General features: G+C 42.5%; 2 protein-coding genes and 1 pseudogene across 9 annotated transcripts in view; 1 reads left to right on the top strand and 2 right to left on the bottom strand.

Moving 5' to 3' along the window:
• ccdc103 (coiled-coil domain containing 103) overlaps window positions 1–4556 on the bottom strand; it is a 4807-nt gene extending 251 nt beyond the window's left edge. The window contains exons 1-4 of one of the 6 annotated variants that reach the window (XM_068725733.1): window positions 4428–4556; window positions 3937–4080; window positions 3214–3365; window positions 1–1220 (exon numbers count right to left, since the gene is read on the bottom strand). The exon at window positions 1–1220 is cut by the window's left edge and continues 251 nt beyond it. In XM_068725733.1, coding sequence (XP_068581834.1) covers window positions 1118–1220; window positions 3214–3362 — 252 coding nt within the window. In that variant the 5' untranslated portion in view covers window positions 3363–3365; window positions 3937–4080; window positions 4428–4556 and the 3' untranslated portion in view covers window positions 1–1117. Of the gene's footprint in view, window positions 1221–3213; window positions 3366–3936; window positions 4081–4181; window positions 4370–4427 lie in introns of those variants that run through there. The other 5 variants (XM_068725731.1, XM_068725734.1, XM_068725730.1 and 2 more) reach the window with 5 other exon arrangements.
• A 779-nt stretch (window positions 4557–5335) lies between these two features.
• arhgap27l (Rho GTPase activating protein 27, like) lies at window positions 5336–24327 on the bottom strand. Of its 3 annotated transcripts, none has more exons than XM_068725620.1 (21): window positions 24244–24327; window positions 17927–18051; window positions 16940–17820; window positions 14805–15023; window positions 13652–13831; window positions 13377–13568; window positions 13122–13190; window positions 12829–12912; window positions 12644–12739; window positions 12307–12387; window positions 11853–11918; window positions 11022–11089; window positions 10678–10765; window positions 10370–10471; window positions 10006–10104; window positions 9789–9861; window positions 9321–9548; window positions 9083–9160; window positions 8828–8962; window positions 8147–8252; window positions 5336–7556 (listed from the first exon to the last, which is right to left on the bottom strand). In XM_068725620.1, exons 2-21 carry the CDS (start codon window positions 17955–17957, stop codon window positions 7379–7381), a joined length of 3054 nt encoding a protein of 1017 aa, XP_068581721.1. In that variant the 5' UTR covers window positions 17958–18051; window positions 24244–24327; the 3' UTR covers window positions 5336–7378. The 3 variants fall into 3 exon arrangements, with proteins under 3 accessions (XP_068581721.1, XP_068581722.1, XP_068581723.1); XM_068725621.1 differs by having other exon boundaries at window positions 13155–13190; XM_068725622.1 differs by lacking the exon at window positions 11853–11918.
• LOC137883989 (uncharacterized) lies at window positions 21624–22288 on the top strand (annotated as a pseudogene).
• Window positions 24328–25121: the final 794 nt, after the last annotated feature.

Below are 25121 nucleotides of genomic sequence, written 5' to 3'. Positions count from 1 at the left end.
AACACATAAACGGTACTGTTAATAACACATAAACAGTACTGTTAATAACACATAAACGGTACTGTTAATAACACATAAACGGTACTGTTAACAACACATGAACGGTACTGTTAATAACACATGAACGGTACTGTTAATAACACATGAACGGTACTGTTAATAACACATGAACAGTACTGTTAATAACACATAAACGGTACTGTTAATAACACATAAACAGTACTGTTAACAACACATGAACGGTACTGTTAACAACACATGAACGGTACTGTTAATAACACATAAACGGTACTGTTAACAACACATGAACGGTACTGTTAATAACACATGAACGGTACTGTTAATAACACATGAACGGTACTGTTAATAACACATCAACTGTACCGTTAATAACACATGAACGGTACCGTTAATAACACATGAACGGTATCGTTAATAACACATGAACGGTACCGTTAATAACACATGAACGGTATCATTAATAACACATGAACGGTATTGTTATTAACACATGAACGGTACCGTTAATAACACATCAATGTACCGTTAACAACACATCAACTGTACCGTTAACAACACATCAACGTAACATTAATAACACATCAACGTACCGTTAACAACACATCAACTGTACCGTTAACAACACATCAACGTAACATTAATAACACATCAACGTACCGTTAACAACACATCAACTGTACCGTTAACTGTACTGCTAACGACACATCAACTGTACCATTAACACCACATCAACATACTGTTAACACAACTGTACCGTTAACACATCAACTGTACCGTTCATAACACATCAACGGTACTGTTAACACATCAAAGGTACCGTTAATAACATCAATGGAGCCGTTCATAACACATGAACAGTACCGTTAATAACACATCAACAGTACCAGTACTACAGACTATACTTCCTCCACTTTACTACATTCTTTTAATAACAGCTGCAGATATTTCTGGTTCATATTTTCCCGTGTTTTTAATTGTGAAGCTGTTTTCAATGATTCATTAATTAAATTATTATTAATGAATAAACAAAGAATATTAATGAATGTCACAGTTTCTTTATATATGTTTTATTACGATTACAGTAAAACAAAGTTCATCACTCGTTGGTCGGGGCGACCGGGTTCCAAGGCTGTTTCCGTGGAGCTCCGTCTTTATCTTTCTTCTCCAGAGGCTTCAGGTGGCAGGACAGGACCAGGTCCCTGAGACATAGACACAAACTTTCAGGACAAGACCAGGTCCCTGAGACATAGACACAAACGTTCAGGACAGGACCAGGTCCCTGAGACATAGACACAAACCTTCATGACAGGACCAGGTCCCTGAGACATAGACACAAATCTTCAGGACAGGACCAGGTCTCTAAGACATAAACACAAACCTTCATGACAGGACCAGGTCCCTGAGACACAGACACAAACCTTCAGGACAGGATCAGGTCCCTGAGACATAGACACAAATCTTCAGGACAGGACCAGGTCTCTAAGACATAAACACAAACCTTCAGGACAGGACCAGGTCCCTGAGACACAGACACAAACCTTCAGGACAGGACCAGGTCCCTGAGACAGAGACACAATCCTTCAGGACAGGACCAGGTCCCTGAGACACAGACACAAACCTTCAGGACAGGACCAGGTCCCTGAGACAGAGACACAATCCTTCAGGACAGGACCAGGTCCCTGAGACATAGACACAAACCTTCAGGACAGGACCAGGTCCCTGAGACATAGACACAAACCTTCAGGACAGGACCAGGTCCCTGAGACCAAGACACAAACCTTCAGGACAGGAACAGGTCTCTGAGACATGGAAACAAACCTTCAGGACAGGACCAGGTCCCTGAGACACATACATAAACCTTCAGGACAGGACCAGGTCCCTGAGACATAGACACAAACCTTCAGGACAGGACCAGGTCCCTGAGACATAGACACAAACCTTCAGGACAGGACCAGGTCCCTGAGACACATACATAAACCTTCAGGACAGGACCAGGTCCCTGAGACATAGACACAAACCTTCAGGACAGGACCAGGTCCCTGAGACATAGACACAAACCTTCAGGACAGGACCAGGTCCCTGAGACATAGACACAAACCTTCAGGACAGGACCAGGTCCCTGAGACAAAGACACAAACCTTCAGGACAGGAACAGGTCTCTGAGACATGGAAACAAACCTTCTGGACAGGACCAGGTCCCTGAGACACAGACACAAACCTTCAGGACAGGACCAGGTCCCAAAGACATAAACACAAACCTTCAGGACAGGACCAGGTCCCTGAGACACAGACACAAACCTTCAGGACAGGACCAGGTCCCTGAGACAGAGACACAATCCTTCAGAACAGGACCAGGTCCCTGAGACATAGACACAAACCTTCAGGACAGGACCAGGTCCCTGAGACATAGACATAAACCTTCAGGACAGGACCAGGTCCCTGAGACATAGACACAAACCTTCAGGACAGGACCAGGTCCCTGAGACATAGACACAAACCTTCAGGACAGGACCAGGTCCCTGAGACAAAGACACAAACCTTCAGGACAGGAACAGGTCTCTGAGACATGGAAACAAACCTTCTGGACAGGACCAGGTCCCTGAGACACAGACACAAACCTTCAGGACAGGACCAGGTCCCAAAGACACATACATAAACCTTCAGGACAGGACCAGGTCTCTGAGACAAAGACAAAAACCTTCAGGACAGAAACAGGTCTCTGAGACATGGACACAAACCTTCAGGACAGGACCAGGTCTCTGAGACATAGACACAAACCTTCAGGACAGGACCAGGTCTCTGAGACATGGACACAAACCATCAGGACAGTACCAGGTCTCTGAGACACATAGAGACCCATACTGAGCCTGGAACTCTTTACAGGACCTGGACTATCTCACTCAACACCTGGAGGGGTCTCCAGGACCAACAACAACAGTAAAAATGTTCTTGTAAAATTCATCCCTCATAAAACTCTGTCTTTCTGTCTTTAATAACCGGTGGAGTCCGTCAGGGAAACGTCCCGGATCCTCTGAACTTTACATTAAACCTTGTTAATATAAAGAAACACTTAATTAATCCTCTGGCTCTATCTTCAATGGATACTACAGGACCTGGAGGTATTTCCAGGACCAAGAGGTTTTTTCCAGGACCTGTAGAAGACCTGGAGGTGTCTCCAGGACCTGAACTTACCTGAACTGGTTGTAGGAGGAGACTCCCTGGTTGACGGCTCTCAGTTTGGCATCGTTCTCTCGATGATGTCGCCGCTCAGACTCGATCGCCCCTTTCAGCTCTCTCTCCAGCGCGGAGAAGTCGATGACATCATGCTCTGACCTCGCCATGACCTGATGATGTAATAAAGGTTCACATCAATTTTTACACTTAAAGTACAAAAACCAGACCAGAACCAGACCAGAACCAGAACCAGAACAGACCTCGACAACAGTACTGATGTAGACCTGAGTGGGTCAGAAGGTTTACTGGATATCAGACCGACCAGTTTGATCCTCACAGCTAACAAGTTCTGGATTACACTGATACTTTACTTCAGTAAAAGTACTAATACTATGGTGTAGAAGTACGCTGTTAGGAGTAAAAGTACTAATACCACAGTGTAGAAGTACTCTGTTAGGAGTAAAAGTACTAATACCACAGTGTAGAAGTACGCTGTTAGGAGTAAAAGTACTATTACCACAGTGTAGAAGTACTCTGTTAGGAGTAAAAGTACTAATACCACACTGTAGAAGTACTCTGTTAGAAGTAAAAGTACTGATACCACAGTGTAGAAGTACTCTGTTAGGAGTAAAAGTACTAATACCACAGTGTAGAAGTACTCTGCTCAATGGCTAACGTTAGCTTCCAGGCTAACGTGCTAAAGCTAGCAGCTAACAGGTGAAGCAGATTTAAACAGTTTACCTGAAGCAGCTCGGGATCCTCGTGTTACCGTCTCTCTCCGTGTGGTCACGTGTTTCAGGCGTTTTCAGGTGTTTTCAGGCTCCTCGTGGGTCACAAACAACAAACCGTCTCCTTGACGACGGGGTGAGGGACCGCGCCTGCGCACTGGAAAGCAGAGATAGCACCATACAGTCACGAGTCCGCTCGGTTTTAAACATGAATATAAATATAAAATACATGTTTTATTACAAATATGTTGAGTGTACATGATGAAGTGAACAACAGCTGATTAGTTTTGACATTTCTTAAACTGAATCAGTTCGTTTAGATGAAGGTTCTGATCCAGGAGACGTTATAGACCTAACAACCCTAAAGAGACTCTTCTCCTCCGGACGTGGAGGGTCTAAACGGTCCAGAGGACAGAACCAGGTCTCAGCTCCAGTTCGGCTCGGTAGGTGATGACGTCAGGTGGATCAGAACCCGTAGAAGCAGTGTGACTGAGCTCATGTGACCTGGTTTCTACCATAGACTGGCTCGTTGTTTCCTCTTCTTCGTGGATGGAGCTCAGTGCTGCCGCCGCAGGACGGAGGAGGAGCTACACCTCTGTTCTTCTGTCCTCGTGCTGCCACCTGCTGGACCGTGTTAACATGTTAGCATGTTAGCATGAATTATGTTTGTAATGTTTCTTATTGTCAGGTTGTGAAGTTCTATTTGTGCAAATAAATAAATCATAACACATCAAAGTGTCATTGTAGTATTTATATGTTATAACAATATGCTATAAATATGTTATAACATAAATACTGTTATATACGTATATATATATATACGTATATATATATATATATATATATATATATATATATATATATATATATATATACGTATACATATATATGTATATATATATACGTATATGTATATACGTATATATATATGTATATATAACAGTCAGATGGATATACAATGGAGACAATCAGTGAATCATTAAAAAGATGTTTGATAAGTGAACACAAGTTATTTATTTATTTATATACTTATATTATAACATCATGATTATTACTGATGATGAAGATGGTGTGATAATATAAATGTACTTCTAGTTGTCTCCACGAGTAAAAACAACACGTTGATATAAATGTTGCTGATAAAGAGAATCTATGAGTGTGAACATGTGATATGAAGTTAAATTAAATCACTATATGTAATATGTTTATGTATTATATGAAATGATGCCTCTCAGTCTGACTTCAGTTCATCGTCTGAGTCTCTAAATGTTCTCATGAGTCAGTGTTTCTGATCACTTCATCTCTTTCAGGTTTGTTTTCATAGATCACGTTCTTTATAAAGGAGACTCCAGGTCTGTGACTGATCAGTTTACCTGAGTAAATCAGTCAGAAAACACTCGTGAACAAACAGATCAGTTCATTTGATTTAATCTGTTAATCTTCCATGTTTACTTTGTTCTATATCTGTAATACATATTAACTCAATACTATCAAACATACATATTATCATTTCTATTCACCTGACAAACAAACAACAACAGTAAAAATGTTCCTGTAGAACTCATCCCTCATAAAACTCATAATAACTGAGGAGTCCCTCAGGGAAACATCCCGGGTCCTCTCCACTTTATATTCTTATTAACATTCAACGATAAACACTTTAATTAACAGTTCGATCCACAATGTGTTTAGCCTAGCTTAGCACAAAGACTCATTTCCTGTGACGAAGCGCTTCTTCTTCTTCTGTGGAGTTATTTTGTGTCTCTTTTGAAAACAACACTACGTGACTGATTGTGATCCAGCGTCTTAAGTCTTATTCATTTCAAACTAAAACACAAACTTGGTATCAACGTATTCTAGAAAATGACTTTTATGTGCATATCTGATACTTTATTTAGATATTTTGAATTAAACTACAGTAGGAATGTGGTTTTAGAGGATCCAGTGTTCATCTACATGTAGAAAAGCTTCAAGTGTTAAACCTGCATTCTCTCTAGTGGCCATCAGGGGGCACCTCCTCTGGTTGTATAGAAGTCTATGAGAAAATGACTCTACTTCAAAGAACATTTGAGGTCGTTCTAGAGAAAGTGTGTGAATCCTGTTTAATGTGAGATGTTTCTTTGGTTCTCCTGAGACCTTTGAATACCAGAATATCTGGAACTTTCCTTAAAAACAGAAAAGCTTCAGGCAGAATCACTGGAGACGGATGGTTCACGGAGGTCCAGAGTTCTGAAGGTTCTGGAGAATCCTCTCATCTTAGAACCAGTGGATTAGGTGTTTCCACCCGGGTCAGGTGATGTTTGGTTCCAGAGTTCTACAAGGTTCCAAAAGAATCTGGAACCTGTTTGGATAGTTCTCACTCTGAGATGTTGGGTTCTGGGTTCTATTCAGTGTTTTGTTTGGTATGTTGCCTCGAAAGCAAAGTGGAGGTGCTGGTTAAGGTTCCAGAACCAGTCCAGGGTTTTACTGTGGTTCCATTCAGGGTTTTACTGTGGTGCATAAGGCCTGGTGGTCCTGTGATGAGAGCTTTACGTATTCAACAGCTTCAACACCCCTTGAATTTAAATGTCAACCCAATTTAAAAAAGGAGGAGGTGATTTCTAAAGAGTTCTAGAAGGTTTTGGGAGAGTTGTTCCTCAAAGTGAGAGATTTTGTTTGTTTTGTTCGGTCTGTTTCCTTGAAAGAGCAGCAAAGCTACTGGTTAAAGTGTCACAATGAGTCCAAGGTTCTACATAGTTCCACTCAAGTTCTACCAGTGATATTTAGTGGACTGTGAAGGGCAGGTTCCAGGTTCTACCCCAATAAACTCTGATGACCAGGCACTTTTTAAAACTCTGATGTGGGTTCTTTAAGTTGCCAAAATGTGTTTTTATTGGTCTTTTAAATTGTAAAATGGCTCAAGTTTAAAATAACAAAACCACTCCAGGGTTCTAGATGGTTCCACTCTGGTTCTACCAGGACCATTTCAGATGCGGTAATTAGAGAGGTACCTGGTTCCAGTTGTAATCCCCGTCATCATTTTTTAGTCCTGGAGATCTACAAAGTTCCTGAAGGATCTGGAATTTGTTGGAAGAGTTCTTGCTCAAAGTGAGCTGTCTGGGGGATTTAAGGTGCCAAGAAAATATCTTCCATTTGGTTTTTTGCCTTAAAAAAAAAAGAGCAAGGTAAATGTCAAATGTTTCAAAACCAGTCCAGGTTTCTAGGTGGTTCCCCTCAAGTTCTACTTGGATGATTTAAGGCACAGTGGTTAGAAAGAGGCATCATATAGCCAGCAGGATTCCAGGTTTAATCCCCGGTGAACTTGGGTCAGAGACAAGGTGACGATTAGGTTCAAAGTTTGAGAAGGTTCTCCAACACTTTAGAAGACTTTCAGCAGGTTTCCTGATGTTTGGGGGGCTTGCAGGAGGTCTTAGAGGGTTCTGGGAGGTTCCAGAGGAGCTCCAGGAGGTTCTCCCCTATCTTTGGGAGAAGACGGTGTGGAACTCGTTGAGCATGAGCTCAACTATCTGACTCTGGAACACCATGTGTATCGTCATATTGGCGGACTCGGTCTGAGGGCGGAGCAACGTGGGGCCGAACACGATGGCGACGCTCTGGACCGACATCCTGTTGGACTCCTTATTCTCGATCACCCTGCAGAGAGAGACAGACAAAAATCAACAATGTGGTTCCTGTTTCAGGGTGAACTCTGTTAGACTCACAGGTAGAGGTGAGAAAAGGTGAGTCATCTCTTTAAGTTTGAAAAGGCTGATATGGTTGTCAGATGTCTGCGGACCCAGAACCAGAACAGAGTCCGAGCCCGCTTTCACACCAAACCTGTTTGGTTCTGCTAAAACAGACTCAGGTGCGGTTTGTTTGAGCTGATATGGACCAAACAACCAAACCTAGACTGCCTGAAACAGCGGGTCTGGTCCTGTGCGGTTCGTTTGTGGTGTGAAAGCAGACGAACCAACCGGAGGACTTTATGAGGGCAGCGATGTGATTTTAGAATGATTCCAGAAGCTAAACTACCAGTAAACCTGTTTACTCCTCTTGGTTAAGGGTGAACAGGAACCAGACCAGAACTAAAAGACAACAATAAGTATCATGTTGTCTCCTGGTCCGGATCAGACGAACCCAACGACTGACTACAGAAGTGAGAGGATCGTCCCCCCAAACAACTCAGGTCAACATCCAACATGTCAACACCATGTGTGCTGTGACTGGTTGGAGGTGCTGCTCACCTGCGCAGGTGTTTGAACAGCAGCTCCATGGTGTCGTGGTTCGGCAGAGGCAGAGAGCAAACCAGGTCCTTCATGTAGGACACTTTCAAGCTGTAGTCCTGGACCTCTGTAAGGAAATAAACACACACATGGTTTTAGTAGTTATAGTTAAATAAATGTCCCCTGGTCTTAGTGGTCTCAGTGGTTTAAATGTCCCCTGGTCTTAGTAGTCTTAGTGGTTTAAATGTCCCCTGGTCTTAGTGGTCTTAGTGGTTTTAATGTCCCCCGGTCTTAGTGGTTTTAATGTCCCCCGGTCTTAGTGGTTTAAATGTCTCCTGGTCTTAGTGATTTTAATGTCCCCTGGTCTTAGTGGTTTTAATGTCCCCTGGTCTTAGTGGTTTTAATGTCCCCTGGTCTTAGTGGTTTAAATGTCCCCTGGTCTTAGTGGTTTAAATGTCCCCTGGTCGTAGTGGTCTTAGTGGTTTAAATGTCCCCCGGTCTTAGTGGTTTAAATGTCTCCCGGTCTTAGTGGTTTAAATGTCCCCTGGTCTTAGTGGTTTTAATGTCCCCTGGTCTTAGTGGTTTAAATGTCCCCTGGTCTTAGTGGTTTTAATGTCCCCTGGTCTTAGTGGTTTTAATGTCCCCTGGTCTTAGTGGATTTAATGTCCCCTGGTCTTAGTCTCTGATGGAGGATCTACTGACGGATGGCAGCGATGAACTTGTCGAAGCAACTGAAGGGAAACAGTGGTTCTGGAAGCTCCCGCAGGAAAAGCTTCAGAGCTCCAGTGATCACATGGATCTCCTCCCACTGTCCGTCCTCCAGGTCCAGCTGATCCTCTGCAGGGATGACAGGGACAACAGATTGAGAGACGTTTGGACAGACAGACAGAGAAACAGACAGACAGACAGACAGACAGACAGACAGACAGACAGAGAAACAGACAGACAGACAGTTACCATGATCAGCTTTGTGTCTCAGTTTCTGGATCACAGCCAGGTTTCCACTCACTCTGTAGATCCCGTCCACATCCAGACCTGAACACACACACAGATACACCCTGATCAGTGTGTGTGTGTGTGTGTGTGTGTGTGTGTGTGTGTGTGTGTATGTGTGTGTGTGTGTGTATATGTGTGTGTGTGTGTGTGTGTGTGTGTGTGTGTGTGTGTGTGTGTGTGTGTGTGTGTGTGTGTGTACCTCTCCTCTCCACAGTCCTGATACACTTCTCCATGAACCTTGGTGTGGTGTTGTTCTCCCGGTGACAGAGTGTATCCAGGTGACAGCCGAACACGTTGTCTCTGATGTATCCTCTCTCCTTGACGCTCTGCAGCGTCGGCCTCCTCTGGAGGAAACGACGCAGCTTAGTCCGGACACGTCTCTGCTCAGAGTCAGAGGAACCAGAGGAACCAGAGGAACTCCTGGTGGCTAGAACATAGAAGAAGAAGAACAAGAAGAAGAAGAAGAAGAAGAAGAAGAAGAGAAGGAGGAAGAGGAAGTCATCATGCGTCATCTAAATATCTGTAAACCAGTTCCTCATAAAATGTTTAAAAACCTAAATCATCATTTTCTTTACTAAAGAAATACAGTGTATTCACTTTAAGTTGGAATGAAAACATAAAGATTCACTTCCTGTCTGATGACTCATGCTTTATTTTGTAGACTCACTCGTCCTCTTCCTGTCTTTGTCCTCTTTGTCTGAAGCAGCTTCGTCCTCGTCCTCCGACACATGGTCCTGTTCCTGAAACATCAAACCAGTGATGTCACAGTGATGTCACAGTGATATCACAGTGATGTCACAGTGTCTCAGTGATGTCACAGTGATGTCACAGTGATGTCACAGTGATGTCACAGTAATGTCACAGTGTCTCAGTGATGTCATTACCAGCTGTCTGATGGTGTCCTGCATCACCTTCAGCCAGTCACCGATGATGCTCTCGGTGTCGTACTGCATCAGATACTCACAGCCCTGACGAGTCTTCAGCTGCACGGTGACACACACACGCACGTTACTACAGCAACCAGAGGGCGGGACACGAGTCACATGACGTGATGACATCAGGCTCGACTTGACATTACTTGGACTCAGACTTTGGTCTTTTTCCCAGAGCCCCAAAAGATTCAAAAGTGTGATATTTAAAAAAAACAATGGGTGCAGCCGTCAGTTCATTTCCTGAAAACACCAAAACGATCCAATCTGACAGCAGCCAATCAGGACGCAGAGACCAAGGGTAGCCCATGTGACGTACCTCGAGGACGTTCTTCTTGGAGGACTTGTCCTTGGTGGCCCAGTCCACCGAGGCTCCTCTCAGCTCCACCGTGTATTCTGGAACGATCTGTGACGTTTTACTCTGAAGGACAGGAAGTCACACATTCAAAATGTTGTTTAATGTTTTTAGTGTTTAGTGTTCCCGCTGTTAATATCTGTTCTGCTGATGAATGTTACAAGAATGCTAACATGCTAACAGCTTAGCTTAGTGTGTTAGCATGCTAGCATTAGCTAATGATTGGCTAGCATGCTAGCATTAGCTAATGATTGGATGTCTGTGATTCTTACAGCGGTCCCAGTGGGAGCAGATTTGGGGTCTCTGTGGAAGGTGAGGATCCCACCGTGGAGGACGGTCCAGGACTGACTCCAGTTCTTCCTGTCAACAACAACAACAACAACAAAGATGAGCACTCAATCACATCTATCATCAAACCACCGTGTTGTTATGGAAACACATTCAATATGTTCCACTACATCCTGACTATTCTGACCCACAATCCTCTGCACAGCAGATTTATGTATATACACACATACATACATATACATATATATATATATACACACACATACATACATACATATATATATGTGTTGAATGAACACTACATGTAGTTTGAACTAAGAGATCTCACCTGATCTTTTTACCGTGATCGACTACTTTGGTCTTATTCATGATTCCTGCTTTCTCCAGCAGATGGCCCTGTAGAGACAGACAGACAGACAGACAGACAGACAGACAGACAGAGAGAGAGAGAGAGAGAGAGAGAGAGAGAGAGAGAGAGAGAGAGAGAGAGAGAGAGAGAGGTGAGTCTTCAGGTTACTTTAAGCAGGTCCGCTTTGAAATGTGACTCCTGTGTAAACATGGGAGTGGTGTGTGTGTGTGTGTGTGTGTGTGTGTGTGTGTGTGTGTGTGTGTGTGTGTGTGTGTGTGTGTGTGTGTGTGTGTATGTGTCGTCTTGTGAGGTCATAAATCTGATTACATAATCACATTGTAGCAACTCGCTTTTTGTATTGGACAAAATGGGATAAGGATTAATGTTAGGAACCACCAACAGAACCAACAGCACAACCATCGGTAGAACCATCAGTAGAACCACCAACAGAACCGCAAAAGAACCACCAGAACCATCAGTAGAACCACAAACAAGACCACCAGCAGAACCGTCAGTAGAACCATCAGTATAATCACCACCAGAACCATCAGTAGAATCACCAGTAGAACCACCAACAGAACCAGTAGAACCCTCAGAATGAAGAGCAGAACCTCCCTCAGTGAGAGATGTTAGTTGATGTAAACATTGATCAGGAGGTTTAAAGGACTGACATGTGATCTCTAACACCTCGTCATGAGAGGAAACATCTGTCCAGAAGGTTCAGAAATGAAATGAGACGTTAGTGTGACTCTTCATGTGTCCCAACAGACACCCAACAACTTCAGCAGCCAATCAGGACGCAGGACCTACGTGCAGCTGGTTGGAACCTGAACTCCGATTTGACAGATTCCTCTTCAGTTTGTGCCGATCAGAGAGCTTTATGGAGGAGAACAGGATGATCAATCAATGAATCAATGAATGGATGGAGGCTCAGTGGTAGAACAGCGTCTTCTTTCAATCAGAGGATCGGCGGTTCAATCCCCGGCTCCGCTTGTCCATATCGATGTGTCTTTGGGCAAGACACTTAACCCCATAATGCTCCCGTAGCCTAGTCATCAGTGAATGAATGAATGGGTGTGAATGGGTGAATGATGACATGTAGTGTTAAAGAGCTTTGAGTGGTCAGACTAGAAAAGAGATACAAGTACAGTCCACTTACTATTGATGGAATGATGATGGATGAATGAATGAATTGATTAACGAAGGGCAGGAGAGAGGAGAGTGGGTCTACATATAATGGTGAGACAGGTAAGTGTGTGTCTACCTGTGGACTGTCGGGGGAGGGTCTTCTGTTGGAAACCTCAATGTATTCAGAGACATTCCTCCTGTGGCCGTGAGCAAACGTCTGTAACACAGAATCATCTTTAAAAGCACAATCACTCAGAAGTTAAGTTACTATCTTTGTATACAAGTTATTATCTGTTTGAACAAGTTATTATCTGTTAATACAAGTTATTATCTGTTAATACAAGTTATCATCTGTTTATACAAGTTATTATTTGTTAATACAAGTTATTATCTGTTAATACAAGTTATTATTTGTTTGTACAAGTTATTATCTGTTTGTACAAGTTATTATCAGTTATGTTGGTGTAACTCACCTCTTCAGCTACGCTGTGTCTCCAGTTCTTGACCTGCACAGTCGTTCCCTTTTCAGAAACTCCATTTCCCATCAACTTTTGGGGCAAATGTGCAAGCTAGAACCATCAATGAATGAATGTATTCGTGAATGTAAAATCTGATCCACAAATTGATTAACAACGTGCCTTATCTGTTGGTTTATTACCTCTTGCAGCTTGATCGGGGAGCCGTTTTCATCTTTCAGGTCCAGCTGGGCTCTGGGAATCAGACACATGTGCTGCAGAGGATTCTGGAAAAAACAACCAATGACAAGCTGGAGATGTAACAGCAAAGTTAACGAGGGATTCACATGTCAACATTGTAAAATCAACATAAGTGTGTGTGTGTGTGTGTGTGTGTGTGTGTGTGTGTGTGTGTGTGTGTGTGTGTGTGTGTGTTTCTCTCTGTGTGTGTGTGTGTGTGTGTGTGTGTGTGTGTGTGTGTGCGCGCGTGTGTCACCATTGTGAAGACGTCGTTGTTGTCATCGTGTACCTGTGATGAAGGATAATCTTCCTCGGGCAGTGGAGGCTAAAATAAATAAAAAAATAAATAAAATGTTCACTTTAATAAACATGGCTGTTCTTCATTAATATTAATTTAATTAATTTAGTTTTTGTTGTTGTTGTGACATCATGTTCTGCTGCGATTTAAGTCTGACTTAAGACTTCAGTATTCTTAAACCAGACCTAATCCAGACTTATCTGAGGATCTCACCGGGCCGTCGTCGTGCCTCCTGTTGGCTGTAGACCCTGGGGGGGAGGAGGGGGAGAGCGGCTCTGGGGCGGACCATGTCGTGGCTCCAGAGGTGGGCTCTGGGGCGGACCATGTTGTGGCTCCGGAGGTGGGGTTGTGGTAGTAAAACCTCCCTGAGGCTTCGTCCATCAGCTGGTCCCAACCAGCAGAACCCTGACAGGAAGCAGGTCGGTTTCACTTCATCTGTTTACCTTAACGTTTGAATCTGGAGCAAACTTCGATCCTAAAAATGGTACCTGAGAGGAAGCGGGGGAGAGTAGAGGAGAGGGGGAGGTCAGCTGACCCCCCTCGCCACCCGTGGACTGGTCCAAGTCTCCATCGGGCGGGGGTGGAGAGCTGCGGGGGTCGGACCAGGTGGTCTGTCTGGTTACAGGGTGAAAATAAAACTGCTTCCCGCTGTCCTGGTCCATGTGAACCTGAATGTGGTTTAAACAGTAGAGACGGATTCTATTCAGTAGAATCAGCTGGAGAACTGATGGTGCGTTCAAGTGCACTCTATTTACTGCACCAATACGGTTTTCACAACTTCATTAATTAAAAGTGTAAATGAACAATTTTTAAAGATGTTTTCGTTTAAGTGTATAATTTGTTCAGTTATTTGACAAAAATAAAATATCTTCCATCAATAAAAAATTATATTTATGACTTCTCATATGACTACCTCACACCCGTACCTCGCACTCGTACCTCACACACGTACCTCACACTCGTACCTCACACTCGTACCTCACACTCGTACCTCACACACGTACCTCACACACGTACCTCACACTCGTACCTCACACTCGTACTTCACACTCGTACCTCACACTCGTACCTCACACACGTACTTCACACTCGTACCTCACACTCGTACCTCACACTCGTACCTCACACTCGTACCTCACACTCGTACTTCACACTCGTACCTCACACTCGTACCTCACACTCGTACTTCACACTCGTACCTCACACTCGTACCTCACACACGTACTTCACACTCGTACCTCACACTCGTACCTCACACTCGTACCTCACACTCGTACCTCACACTCGTACCTCACACTCGTACCTCACACACGTACCTCACACACGTACCTCACACTCGTACCTCACACTCGTACTTCACACACGTACCTCACACTCGTACCTCACACTCGTACCTCACACTCGTACCTCACACTCGTACCTCACACACGCACCTCACACTCGTACCTCACACACGTACCTCACACCCGTACTTCACACCCGTACTTCACACTTGTATTTCACACCCGTACTTCACACACGTACCCCACACACATACCTCACACACGTACCTCACACACGTACCTCACACACGCACCTCACACACGTACCTCACACACGTACCTCACACACGTACCTCACACCTATCAGAGGTCACCTTACCTGCCAGTCGTCCTGTGGGCTGAGGGGGGAGGCGGGGCTTATCATCCCGGATGAGGAGATGGAAGTGGAGGGGCTGTGGCTGGGAACAGAGGGGGCGGGGCCAGGAGGAGGTGATGAGGGGAGGGCGGGGCCAGAGATGGAGATCTGTGGGATGTTTGTTTTCTTCACAGAGGAGACGTTAGCGTAGATGGGAGATTTCGGGTCAAGCGAGCCGACGTCCTTCAGAGAGAGAGTTTAAAAAGACAGTACTTCAGTATTTCAGACGAGTCATCAAAACACAGAAACCTTAGAGACTCTACAGTGACAAGATAGATTCACCTTCGTTATAAATGAACAAAGAAATGAGTCACTTCTTTATCTTTGTCTCTGAACAGACGATTAATCAACTTATCGATCAACAGAAAATGAATCTGCAACCAATGATCGATCAATAACTTTAGAGGTTTGTTTTCAATGTCTTTGCGAGGTTTTCTTCTCCTCATGAACACTAACAGTCTGTTTCTGAGTGGAGAGAAAGAAACAGGAAGTACTCCTCCCATGTTTCATAAACACACACACACACACAAACAAGAGTAAACAACAACACTTTCTCTTTCTTTTCTTGATGTTGAATTATATTTTATGTTTTAAAGATTAACTCAAGAAAGTTTTGAGATAAGTTATAAAACCATAATCATAAAACACATTAAACAGATTAATTGTTAAATTAAATATTAAGACGTTTATCCTTTGAGATGCATTAAATGAACACCAGGATATCTGACTTTATTACTATTACTATTATTATTATTATTAGTTAGAAGTATTTTAGTCTTTGTGCTGCAGGTTTTAACCTGAAACAAGAGAAACAGAGAGCATGATGATCCACCAACGAACCTCAAGACCAGCAGAACCAACACGTTCTTCATCATCATCATCATCGTCATGTAAACCTGTTTGTAACTTTACTTCAGTACTTTACTGAGTACATCTGTTGATAAAGTTAAAGATAAAGACGAATGATTCCATAAAGTAACACACATAAGAGACCTGATGAGACCAGGATCAGGTCTGAGTTATTTTATTCTCAACCAGCCACCTAAAGTTTACATCAGACTTACCCAGAATGCCTTTCTCGGTTTGTCTGCAAACTCAAATTCTCTTCAAAATCAAACATGTCAGAAATTTTGTGATCCATCTGTAACTGAAGCTGTTTCATGTTGTAGGACTGAAGCTCTGTGGCCCCGCCCCCTGTCACATGTATCCCCGCCCCCTGCCCGCTGATGGGCTGTCTAGATTTTTTCTGGGAATCCACATTTTTTAATCAAACTGAACCTCTACATAACTTTACAGCCTCCTCAACAAGTCCTGGAACCTTTTCAAGGTCCTTCACAACCTCCTCCAGGTTCTCCTCAAGAACCTTTTCCATGAAGCTCTTCAAAGACTCCACAGTCAGCTGATATAACTGATCTGACATCATTGTTTCTGTCCTGAAGGAGGACGTTGTCCTACTGGTCTCTGCTGGTCCCTGCTGGACTCTACTGGTCCCTACTGGTCCCCGTTGGTCCCTGCTGGTCCCTGCTGTCCCCTGCAGGTCCCTGCTGGCCTACACTGTCTGACATTAACTACTGACCAACCAGGGGCCCGACAGACCTCCAGTTTCCTGTCCGACCCTGAACACATCCTGCCGGCTGTGACAATACTATATCCTGCTGACCTCATCACATCCTGCTGTGACATCACCAGACACACACAGAGCCTGACCCCCCCCCCCCACACACACACACACACACACACACACACCTATTTTTTTAAAGAATAATGATCAAGAAAAAGCACAACAATTAAATTACATAATTTTAATAATTAGTTAAATATAGTTTATTATGTATAATTATAGATAAATAGAACTATTACTAAATAATTCTAAATATTAAAGATGATTAAAATAATAAATATAGAAAGTGTATAAACAAATAAAAACGACACAAATTAAAAACACTGCTCTGAAATCTGCCCGAGCTTCACCTGTTAACATCATATTCTTTATTATGTTTATATCATTTTAAATATGATGAATGTGGCCTTTGAACTGGACCAGAGCTCTAGAAGCTTTGATTGGACCACAGGTCTCAGCTGGTCTCAGCTGGTCTCACCTGTAAAGGGGGCGGGGCCGGTGCAGGTTCAGACGGCGCCCTGGGAATCCCTCTTCCTCTGACCAGAGCATCCAGGTCCAGGTTCAGGTCCTGGATGGACTCGTAGATGTGGTTTGAATCCTCCTTTACTGGATCCTCCTCTCCGCTGCTGCTCTCCTCTAGCTCCTCCTCTAGCTCCTCCTCCTCAGACGAGCTTTGGTGGTCTTTGTGTGGAGGGACCACCGGGACGACCGGGACCACCGGCATCTCTACGGGGATGGGCTGGGTCTGGGTCCTCGGCGTGGAGACGGGGTCTGCTGGACTGAAACTAGGAACTCTGTGTTTGTCGGAGTCCCTGAGATCCTCTGGGAACCCCGAAAGGTGCTTTTTGCTCACAGCAACGTCGGCCATGTTTGTAGTCCCGCTCTCCGCGGGACCAGCAGGAGGATTGCTGGGATGCCGTGGTGCCGGTGCCACTGAAGACGACGGGTCAGGAAAGTCCAGCGGGACCCCAAATGTGGACATGCGGTTCTCCGTCTTGCGATATCCTTTGGAAGCTTCGGGTCTGAGTCGGATCATCACCTCATCCGCCGGTTTGGTTCTGGGGTCCTCCAGAGTTTTTGGGATGGGGACTGGGACTGGGACTGGGACTGCCATAGGAAGCAGTACTGGTTCAGGACTGGGTGGATCGAAGTCCAGAGGCGAGGGGAAGTCTGTTGGCAGCTCCTTGACATACTTGGCCGGGATGTAGAAGGGTTTGGAGGTCCGGTCCCTCTGGACCTGCCACCAGTGGTCGTTGGTCTTAGCCAGCAGGACGTAGCGCTCGTTGGGTTTGATGGAGACCAGCACGCCGTCCCGACCCTGGTACTCATAATGAAACTCCACCAGGACCAGACCCAGATCTGCAAGACCCGGATCAGACCGGAGGACCAGAGGAAAATAATTTTAAAAAAGGGTTATATTGAGTACAAGTGCTAATGCTAATGCTAACTGTCATGAGAGACTCACCTCTACCGAGCAGGGAGGAAGTCGTTGCCATGGTGTTGGCGCTGGGCTCCTCAGCCCCCCCCCCCCCTCAGGTAGAAGGTAACTCTGATGGTCAGGGGTCAAATGTCACATTTGATCATCAGCCCCTAAAAGTGAGAAACATCTTCATTATTCAGTGATTAGGGTAGCTACCATGATGCTACCATGATGCTACCATGATGCTAACATGATGCCAACAAGATGCTAACAAGATGCCAACATGATGCTAACAAGATGCCAACACGTTAACATGATGCTAAAATGATGCTAACACAATGCCAACACAATGCTAACAAGATGCCAACATGATGCTAACAAGATGCCAACACGTTAACATGATGCTAAAATGATGCTAACATACTGAAATACTAGTTTCAGTATTGATTGACGTGACGCTTCTTATTTCAGACAGAAGACTTGAGACAAAGGAATGACAGTCATGTTTCTTCCTGTCAGAACAAGTCAAACTACAATCAGCTCTGAGTTCCTTCTGCAGATTACTGCTAAAGCTAATCCTCATGCTTATTTCTCATGTGTTCTATAAGTCATGTTTTCTGACTGAAAAGCTGGATTGTTTTCACACAGGAGAGACCGGTGTCACAGTACTCACAGTACACAGCAGTACTCACAGTACACACAGTACACACAGTACACAGCAGTACTCACAGTACACACAGTACACAGCAGTACTCACAGTACACAGCAGTACACACAATACACAGCAGTACTCACAGTACACATAGTTGTACTCACAGTACTCACAGTACACAGCAGTACTCACAGTACACAGCAGTACTCACAGTACACACAGTACACATAGTTGTACTCACAGTACTCACAGTACACAGCAGTACTCACAGTACACAAAGTACACAGCAGTACTCACAGTACACAGTAGTACTCACAGTACACACAGTACACAGCAGTACTCACAGTACACACAGTACACAGCAGTACTCACAGTACACAGCAGTACACACAGTACACAGCAGTACTCACAGTACACATAGTTGTACTCACAGTACTCACAGTACACAGCAGTACTCACAGTACACACAGTACACACAGTACACATAGTTGTACTCACAGTACTCACAGTACACAGCAGTACTCACAGTACACAAAGTACACAGCAGTACTCACAGTACACAGTAGTACTCACAGTACACACAGTACACATAGTTGTACTCACAGTACACAGCAGTACTCACAGTACTCACAGTACACAGCTGTGACTCCAGCAGTACACTCAGCTCTTCTTCTACTCTGTTCTCTCTCTGAGGTTAAAAAGCTTCCAGGAAGTGAACAGTTCATAAGGGTTCGGGTTGTCAGAGAGATGACAGTCTGCAGCTCTTCTTCCACACCTCAGACTCCGCCCACTCACCAGGTAGAGGGGCGGAGCTTAACAGTGACATCACCTGCTCATGTGGAAACCTGCAGACGTATCAGTGTTCACCTGCATTTTATTTTGAAGGAACCAGAGGCACTGACACACACACACACAGAAACACACTCACACACACTATCTCTCACACACACACACACACACACACACACACACACAGAAATACACTCACACACACTCTCACACACACACACACAGAAATACACTCACACACACTCTCACACACACACACACACACACACACACACACACACACACACACAGAAACACACTCTCTCACACACACACACACACACACACACACAGAAACACACTCACACACACTCTCTCACACACACACACACACACACACACACACACACACACACACTCACACACAGAACAATAGCAGGAGGCTGATCTCAGGCCTGTTCTGTTTATGGAGGGAAGTGTCTGCTCTTCCTGTCTGCTGTAAGACCCGCCCACATGGCTGCATAGACTCCACCCCTCGATGACATCACACGCTGGTGTGTGTGTGTGTGTGTGTGTGTGTGTGTGTGTGTGTGTGTGTGTGTGTGTGTGTGTGTGTGTGTGTTTCCTGTCTTTGTAAAGGAACAACAGTCAGACTGAAGAACGTTCTCTGGTTTTCTCTTCTTCATGTTTAATCAATAACTATGATCTGATGATGTCATCAGTCTATTAATCTCTTAAAAAACTTCAAATTAATCAATATCATTTAACTACGAACATAATCAGTGGAGCAATTTAACTTAGTACAACTTCAAGGTACTTGTACTTCACTGAGGTACATGTACTTTTTACTGCTCAATATATATATATATATATATATATATATATATATATATATATATATATATATATATTAGTCATTTTACATATTTAGAATTTTAAAACAAAGTATAATCAACTAACTATTTATAACTAAATAAATAATGTATTATTACATACATTATTTATTAAAATGATCAACAAGTGATGAACACATTAATGCACCACTAAATATACATGTATATATAAATGTATGTATGTTTATATATATATACATGCATACATTTATATATATAACTTAATAACTCTGGTACCCCGTAGTGAACTTAAAAAACACATAATTGACTGTTTATAACTCTCAGGATCAATAAAGTTCTCCGAATTTGAACTGATCTCCTGCAGGCTACTGGCCCTTTAAGAGTCTAGAGGTAAACAGTCAAACCTGCTCTGAGCTGCACACACCTGAGGCAGGTATGAGTCATGAGAGAGAGTCTCATACTGGAATGTAGCCCCCCCCCCCCTCTATGTTTGTCTCTCAGCCACACCCACCCCACAGGAATGTAACACACACACACACACATACACACATACACACACACACACACGCTCACACCCTCGACCACAGGACTGTCAATCATCAATCCGAGGTCAAGGGTTTGTGGCTGAACACGCCCAATCGACCAAACAGAGAGGAGAAAGCATTTAAAGGAGAAGTTCACCAGAACACACATCACGTGACCTCAGAGAGCCAACAGCCAATCAGGGAGAGGCTTCAGCAGTGAAGTGGGTTCAACCTTTACCCTCAGTGTGAGTGTGGGGTGTGGTCACACACACTCACAGAGACACACACACACACACACACACGCAGCAGAAACAGAAATAACCAAGCTTGAATCATAAAACATCAGCTGGCTCCGCCTCCTGGAGGAATGTGTGTTTGACTGAACATCACCAACACACACATACATAAATCCTCCTCTCTGATTGGCTGTCAGCTGTCTCTTAAAGTCAGGTATCAAAGCCTGAAAGACACCTGGAGCCAAACTAGATCCTATACAACCTCCTCCAAGGACCTCTTCACCTGTTCAAGGACCTCTATGACTAGTTGAAGTAAATCTGGAAGTTGTTCAAGCACCTCAAAAATCTCCTAAATGATCCCAAGGACCTCAAGAACCTGCTCAGGAACCTTTGTGACCCCCTTAATGACACCAGGGACCCTCCAAAGAACCTCTACAAACCTTCTCCAGGACCTCTGAATCCTCCTTAAGAAGGTTATGAGGTCTTTAAGGGGGTTGTGCTGGTCTTTAAGAGGGTTCCTGAGGTCTTTGAGGGGGTTGTGCTGGTCTTTAAGAGGGTTCCTAAGGTCTTTGAGGGGGTTGTGCTGGTCCTTAAAGTGGGTTCCTAAGGTCTTTGAGGGGGTTGTGCTGGTCCTTAAGTGGGTTCCTTCGGTCTTTGAGGGGGTTGTGCTGGTCCTTCAGACGGTTCCTACGGTCCTTGAGGAGATTTATGAAGGCCATTAAGGACCAGCACAACCCCCTCAAGAACCTCAGGAACCTTCTTAAGGACCAGCACAACCCCCCCAAAAACCTCAGGAACCTTCTTAAGGACCAGCACAACTCCCTCAAAGACCTCAGGAACCTCCAGCACAACCCCCTCAAAGACCTCAGGAACGTTCTTAAGGGTCAGCACAACCCCCTCAAAGACCTCAGGAACCTCCTTAAGGACCAGCACAACCCCCTCAAATACCTCAGGAACCTCCTTAAGGACCAGCACAACCCCCTCAAAGACCTCAGGAACCTCCTTAAGGACCAGCACAACCCCCTCAAAGACCTTAGGAACCGTCTTAAAGACCAGCACAACCCCTCAAAGACCTCAGGAATCTTCTTAAGGACCAGCACAACCCCCTCAAAGACCTTAGGAACTCTCTTAAAGACCAGCACAACCCCCTCAAAGACCTTAGGAACCCTCTTAAAGACCAGCACAACCCCCTCAAAGACCTCAGGAACCCTCTTAAAGACCAGCACAACCCCTTTAAAGACCTCATAACCTTCTTAAGGAGGATTCAGAGGTCCTGGAGAAGGTTTGTAGAGGTTCTTTGGAGGGTCCCTGGTGTCATTAAGGGAGTCACAAAGGTTCCTGAGCAGGTTCTTGAGGTCCTTGGGATCATTTAGGAGATTTTTGAGGTGCTTGAACAACTTCTTCCTTAGGAACCCTCTTAAGAACAAACACATTAAACATTATATTTAACATATTAAACATTATATTAAACATTATACTAAACATTATACTAAACATTATACTAAACATTATATTAAACATTATATTTAACATTAAATTAAACATTAAACATTATATTTAACATTTTATTTAACATTAAACATTATATTTAACATTAGATTTAACATGATATTAAACATTATATTTAACATGATATTAAATATTTAACATTATATTTGACATTATATTAAACATTATATTGAACATCATATTAAACATTAAATTAAACTATAAACATTATATTTAACATTATATTTAACATTATAATAAACATTATAATAAACATATTTAACATTATATTTCACAATATATTTAAAACGGCTTTGTTACTGAAATTGTTATTAAATATTTAAGAAATCACTGAATTCTCCAATTTACACATTATTATTCTGAACTGCATTATTTATACAGAACAAACAATGGATATATGTTTGTATATATTCTAAGTATTTTGTTACTTACATTCTTATAAAATGTCTCTATCTTAATATGTAGCATATTCATGTAATAAATGTAGCACAAAATACATTCATACATCCAACACATTTGTTAAACATACGTGATGGTAACATGTTTATGTTAGTAGCTTCATTTAAATACATCCATACATTACTTAATATAAATACACACCCATGTTAAACATAATGCTGCATATAAATATATTATATATGTTTACGCTCACATTCAATTTTTATTCAGTATCTGTGTTTAACTAAACTATATGTGCTAAAGAATTAATATCCATATATATCAACATCAAAAATATCTATTTGACATATGTTTTTAATACTTTATGAGATTTAAAAACTTTAACTGCATATAGTATCTGTAAAATACTAGTTAGTACTGGGTAGTATCAGACACAATTATTATATTTAACAAGCTTGTTTTGTAAAATATTTAAAGATAAAAGTATGTATTTTATGTATTTCATTAAAAATAAGGTGTGCAAAATATATAATACAATAAGTTATTTATTAACTACAAAGAAATCTAAAAAAAATCTAATATTTTAAGTGTTCACATTACAAATTTGGATATTTGTTAAGAAAGTTTCGTTTTTTACTTTTTGTATTTTAAATGTATTTTGATGTAAACATTTGTACTGAGTACTATGCCATACTACATGATGAAAGTATACAACATGGATACTATATATATATATATATATATATATATATATATATAGAAACATTTACAGTGTTTCCAGTTAGTTTATGAGAAATATACTTAATTGATTTATACTATGGGAGATGACAAAATACTAGAACTTCACTTGTTTGATTGACTTTTTGTTCCAGCTGACGTAAAATCAAAGCTGTAAAATGTCTCCGTCAGCTAATTCTCACAAGCTTTTGTTCTTTTTCTAGATCGTCTGTCATTTTACTCACTCACAGTTCGTCTGTAGTCGGGATACGGTCCTCTGTTTGTGAGTTAAACACACCCGATGACACACACACACACACACATACTACCCTAATCTTTATCAAAAGTCAAGTCTTAGCCCTGAAATCAAACAGAGTCCCCTTGATGTAGGCCTGGGAACAGATTCATGTCCTCATAATGCAGGTTTACAAACTTTTTTTTTCCCCCACCAGCTTTTGAAGTTTTTCAAATTTAAAGTCTAAACCAAAAAGACAAAAGTTAAACACAAGAAACATAAACGCACAAAACCAACAGGAATAAGACGAAAAACGTTTGTCCACCTGCAACTCAGACAGACAGACAGACAGACAGACAGACAGACAGACAGACAGATATATATATATATATATATATATATATATATATATATATATATATATATATATATATATATATATATATATATATAATAATAATGTTTTACCAGTAAATGTCAGATCCAACCATCCTGCTCTTTGTGTTTTCCTCTTGTATTCCTGGAGGGGCGAGTCCAGATCACTGAAACAGGTTCCTCTCTCTCTCTCTCTCTCTCTCTTTGGCCCCGCCCCTCACCGACCTGCCAGTCTCAGCTTGTCCTCTTCCTCTTCCTCCCCCCCTCCTTCTCCTCTTCCTCCTGCCTGACTGCTTCCTGTTAGACAGAAGAAAACACAGCAGTCAGACCTGCAGACAAACAGTGCCCTCTGGCTGCAGCGACACAGTGGTGCATCATCATCATCATCTACAGGACATTAACATATTTAGCAAAAGCTGTGAATTTAGTTGTATTTTATCGTCACATTGTTCGATACCTTTGATGATTATCAGGATCAATACTGATCGTAGTCCTCAGAGGAACTACAATAAAACATCTGATTCACTTTGGTTTGAATACAGAGTATCTACAAATATGCTTTACATAAAATCAATACATTTTATTAATTTTTTCAGCGCCTATTAAATCAATAACAAAAATATTGTATGTATATTATTTTTATTTTCACAATAATTACTTCTTTATTTGCTGGTTTACATTGATGTATGTATAAAATGTATGTTATAATAATATTTCTTACATTTTTTAATCGTTTTGATTTATTAACTTATTCCGATCATATATTTCATCATTTTTATCCTAATTTTTCCTTTTTTTTAACATCATGTGATCATCGCTCTTCTCTGTTTATTTCCCTTTGTGCCATCTCTCTTTAATCCTCTTTTTTTTCTCTCCTCCCAACACATTCACCTCTTTCCTCCTCCTCCTCCTCCTCCTCCTCCTCCTCCTCCTCCTCCTCCTTAGCTGTCCTTGGTGCTGCTGTTTCAGAT

Source organism: Cebidichthys violaceus, unplaced genomic scaffold, assembly GCF_023349555.1.
Source record: "Cebidichthys violaceus isolate CVI_PGR_0920_01 unplaced genomic scaffold, fCebVio1.0.p SCAF_36, whole genome shotgun sequence".
Taxonomy (NCBI): Eukaryota; Metazoa; Chordata; class Actinopteri; order Perciformes; family Stichaeidae; genus Cebidichthys; species Cebidichthys violaceus.
Note: the sequence above shows the minus strand (reverse complement) of the source record. Positions and strands in the feature narration are given on the sequence as shown.

What these genes read in the sequence shown, in the direction of transcription:
- arhgap27l (XM_068725620.1), bottom strand. Translation starts at nt 17,957, where the DNA reads ATGGCAACGACTTCCTCCCTGCTCGGTAGAG. An exon ending in TTCCTCCCTGCTCGGTAGAG is followed by an intron (nt 17,821 to 17,926) that starts GTGAGTCTCTCA and finishes CGGGTCTTGCAG; the next exon opens with ATCTGGGTCTGGTCCTGGTG. An exon ending in GAGACACAAAGCTGATCATG is followed by an intron (nt 8,963 to 9,082) that starts GTAACTGTCTGT and finishes TCATCCCTGCAG; the next exon opens with AGGATCAGCTGGACCTGGAG.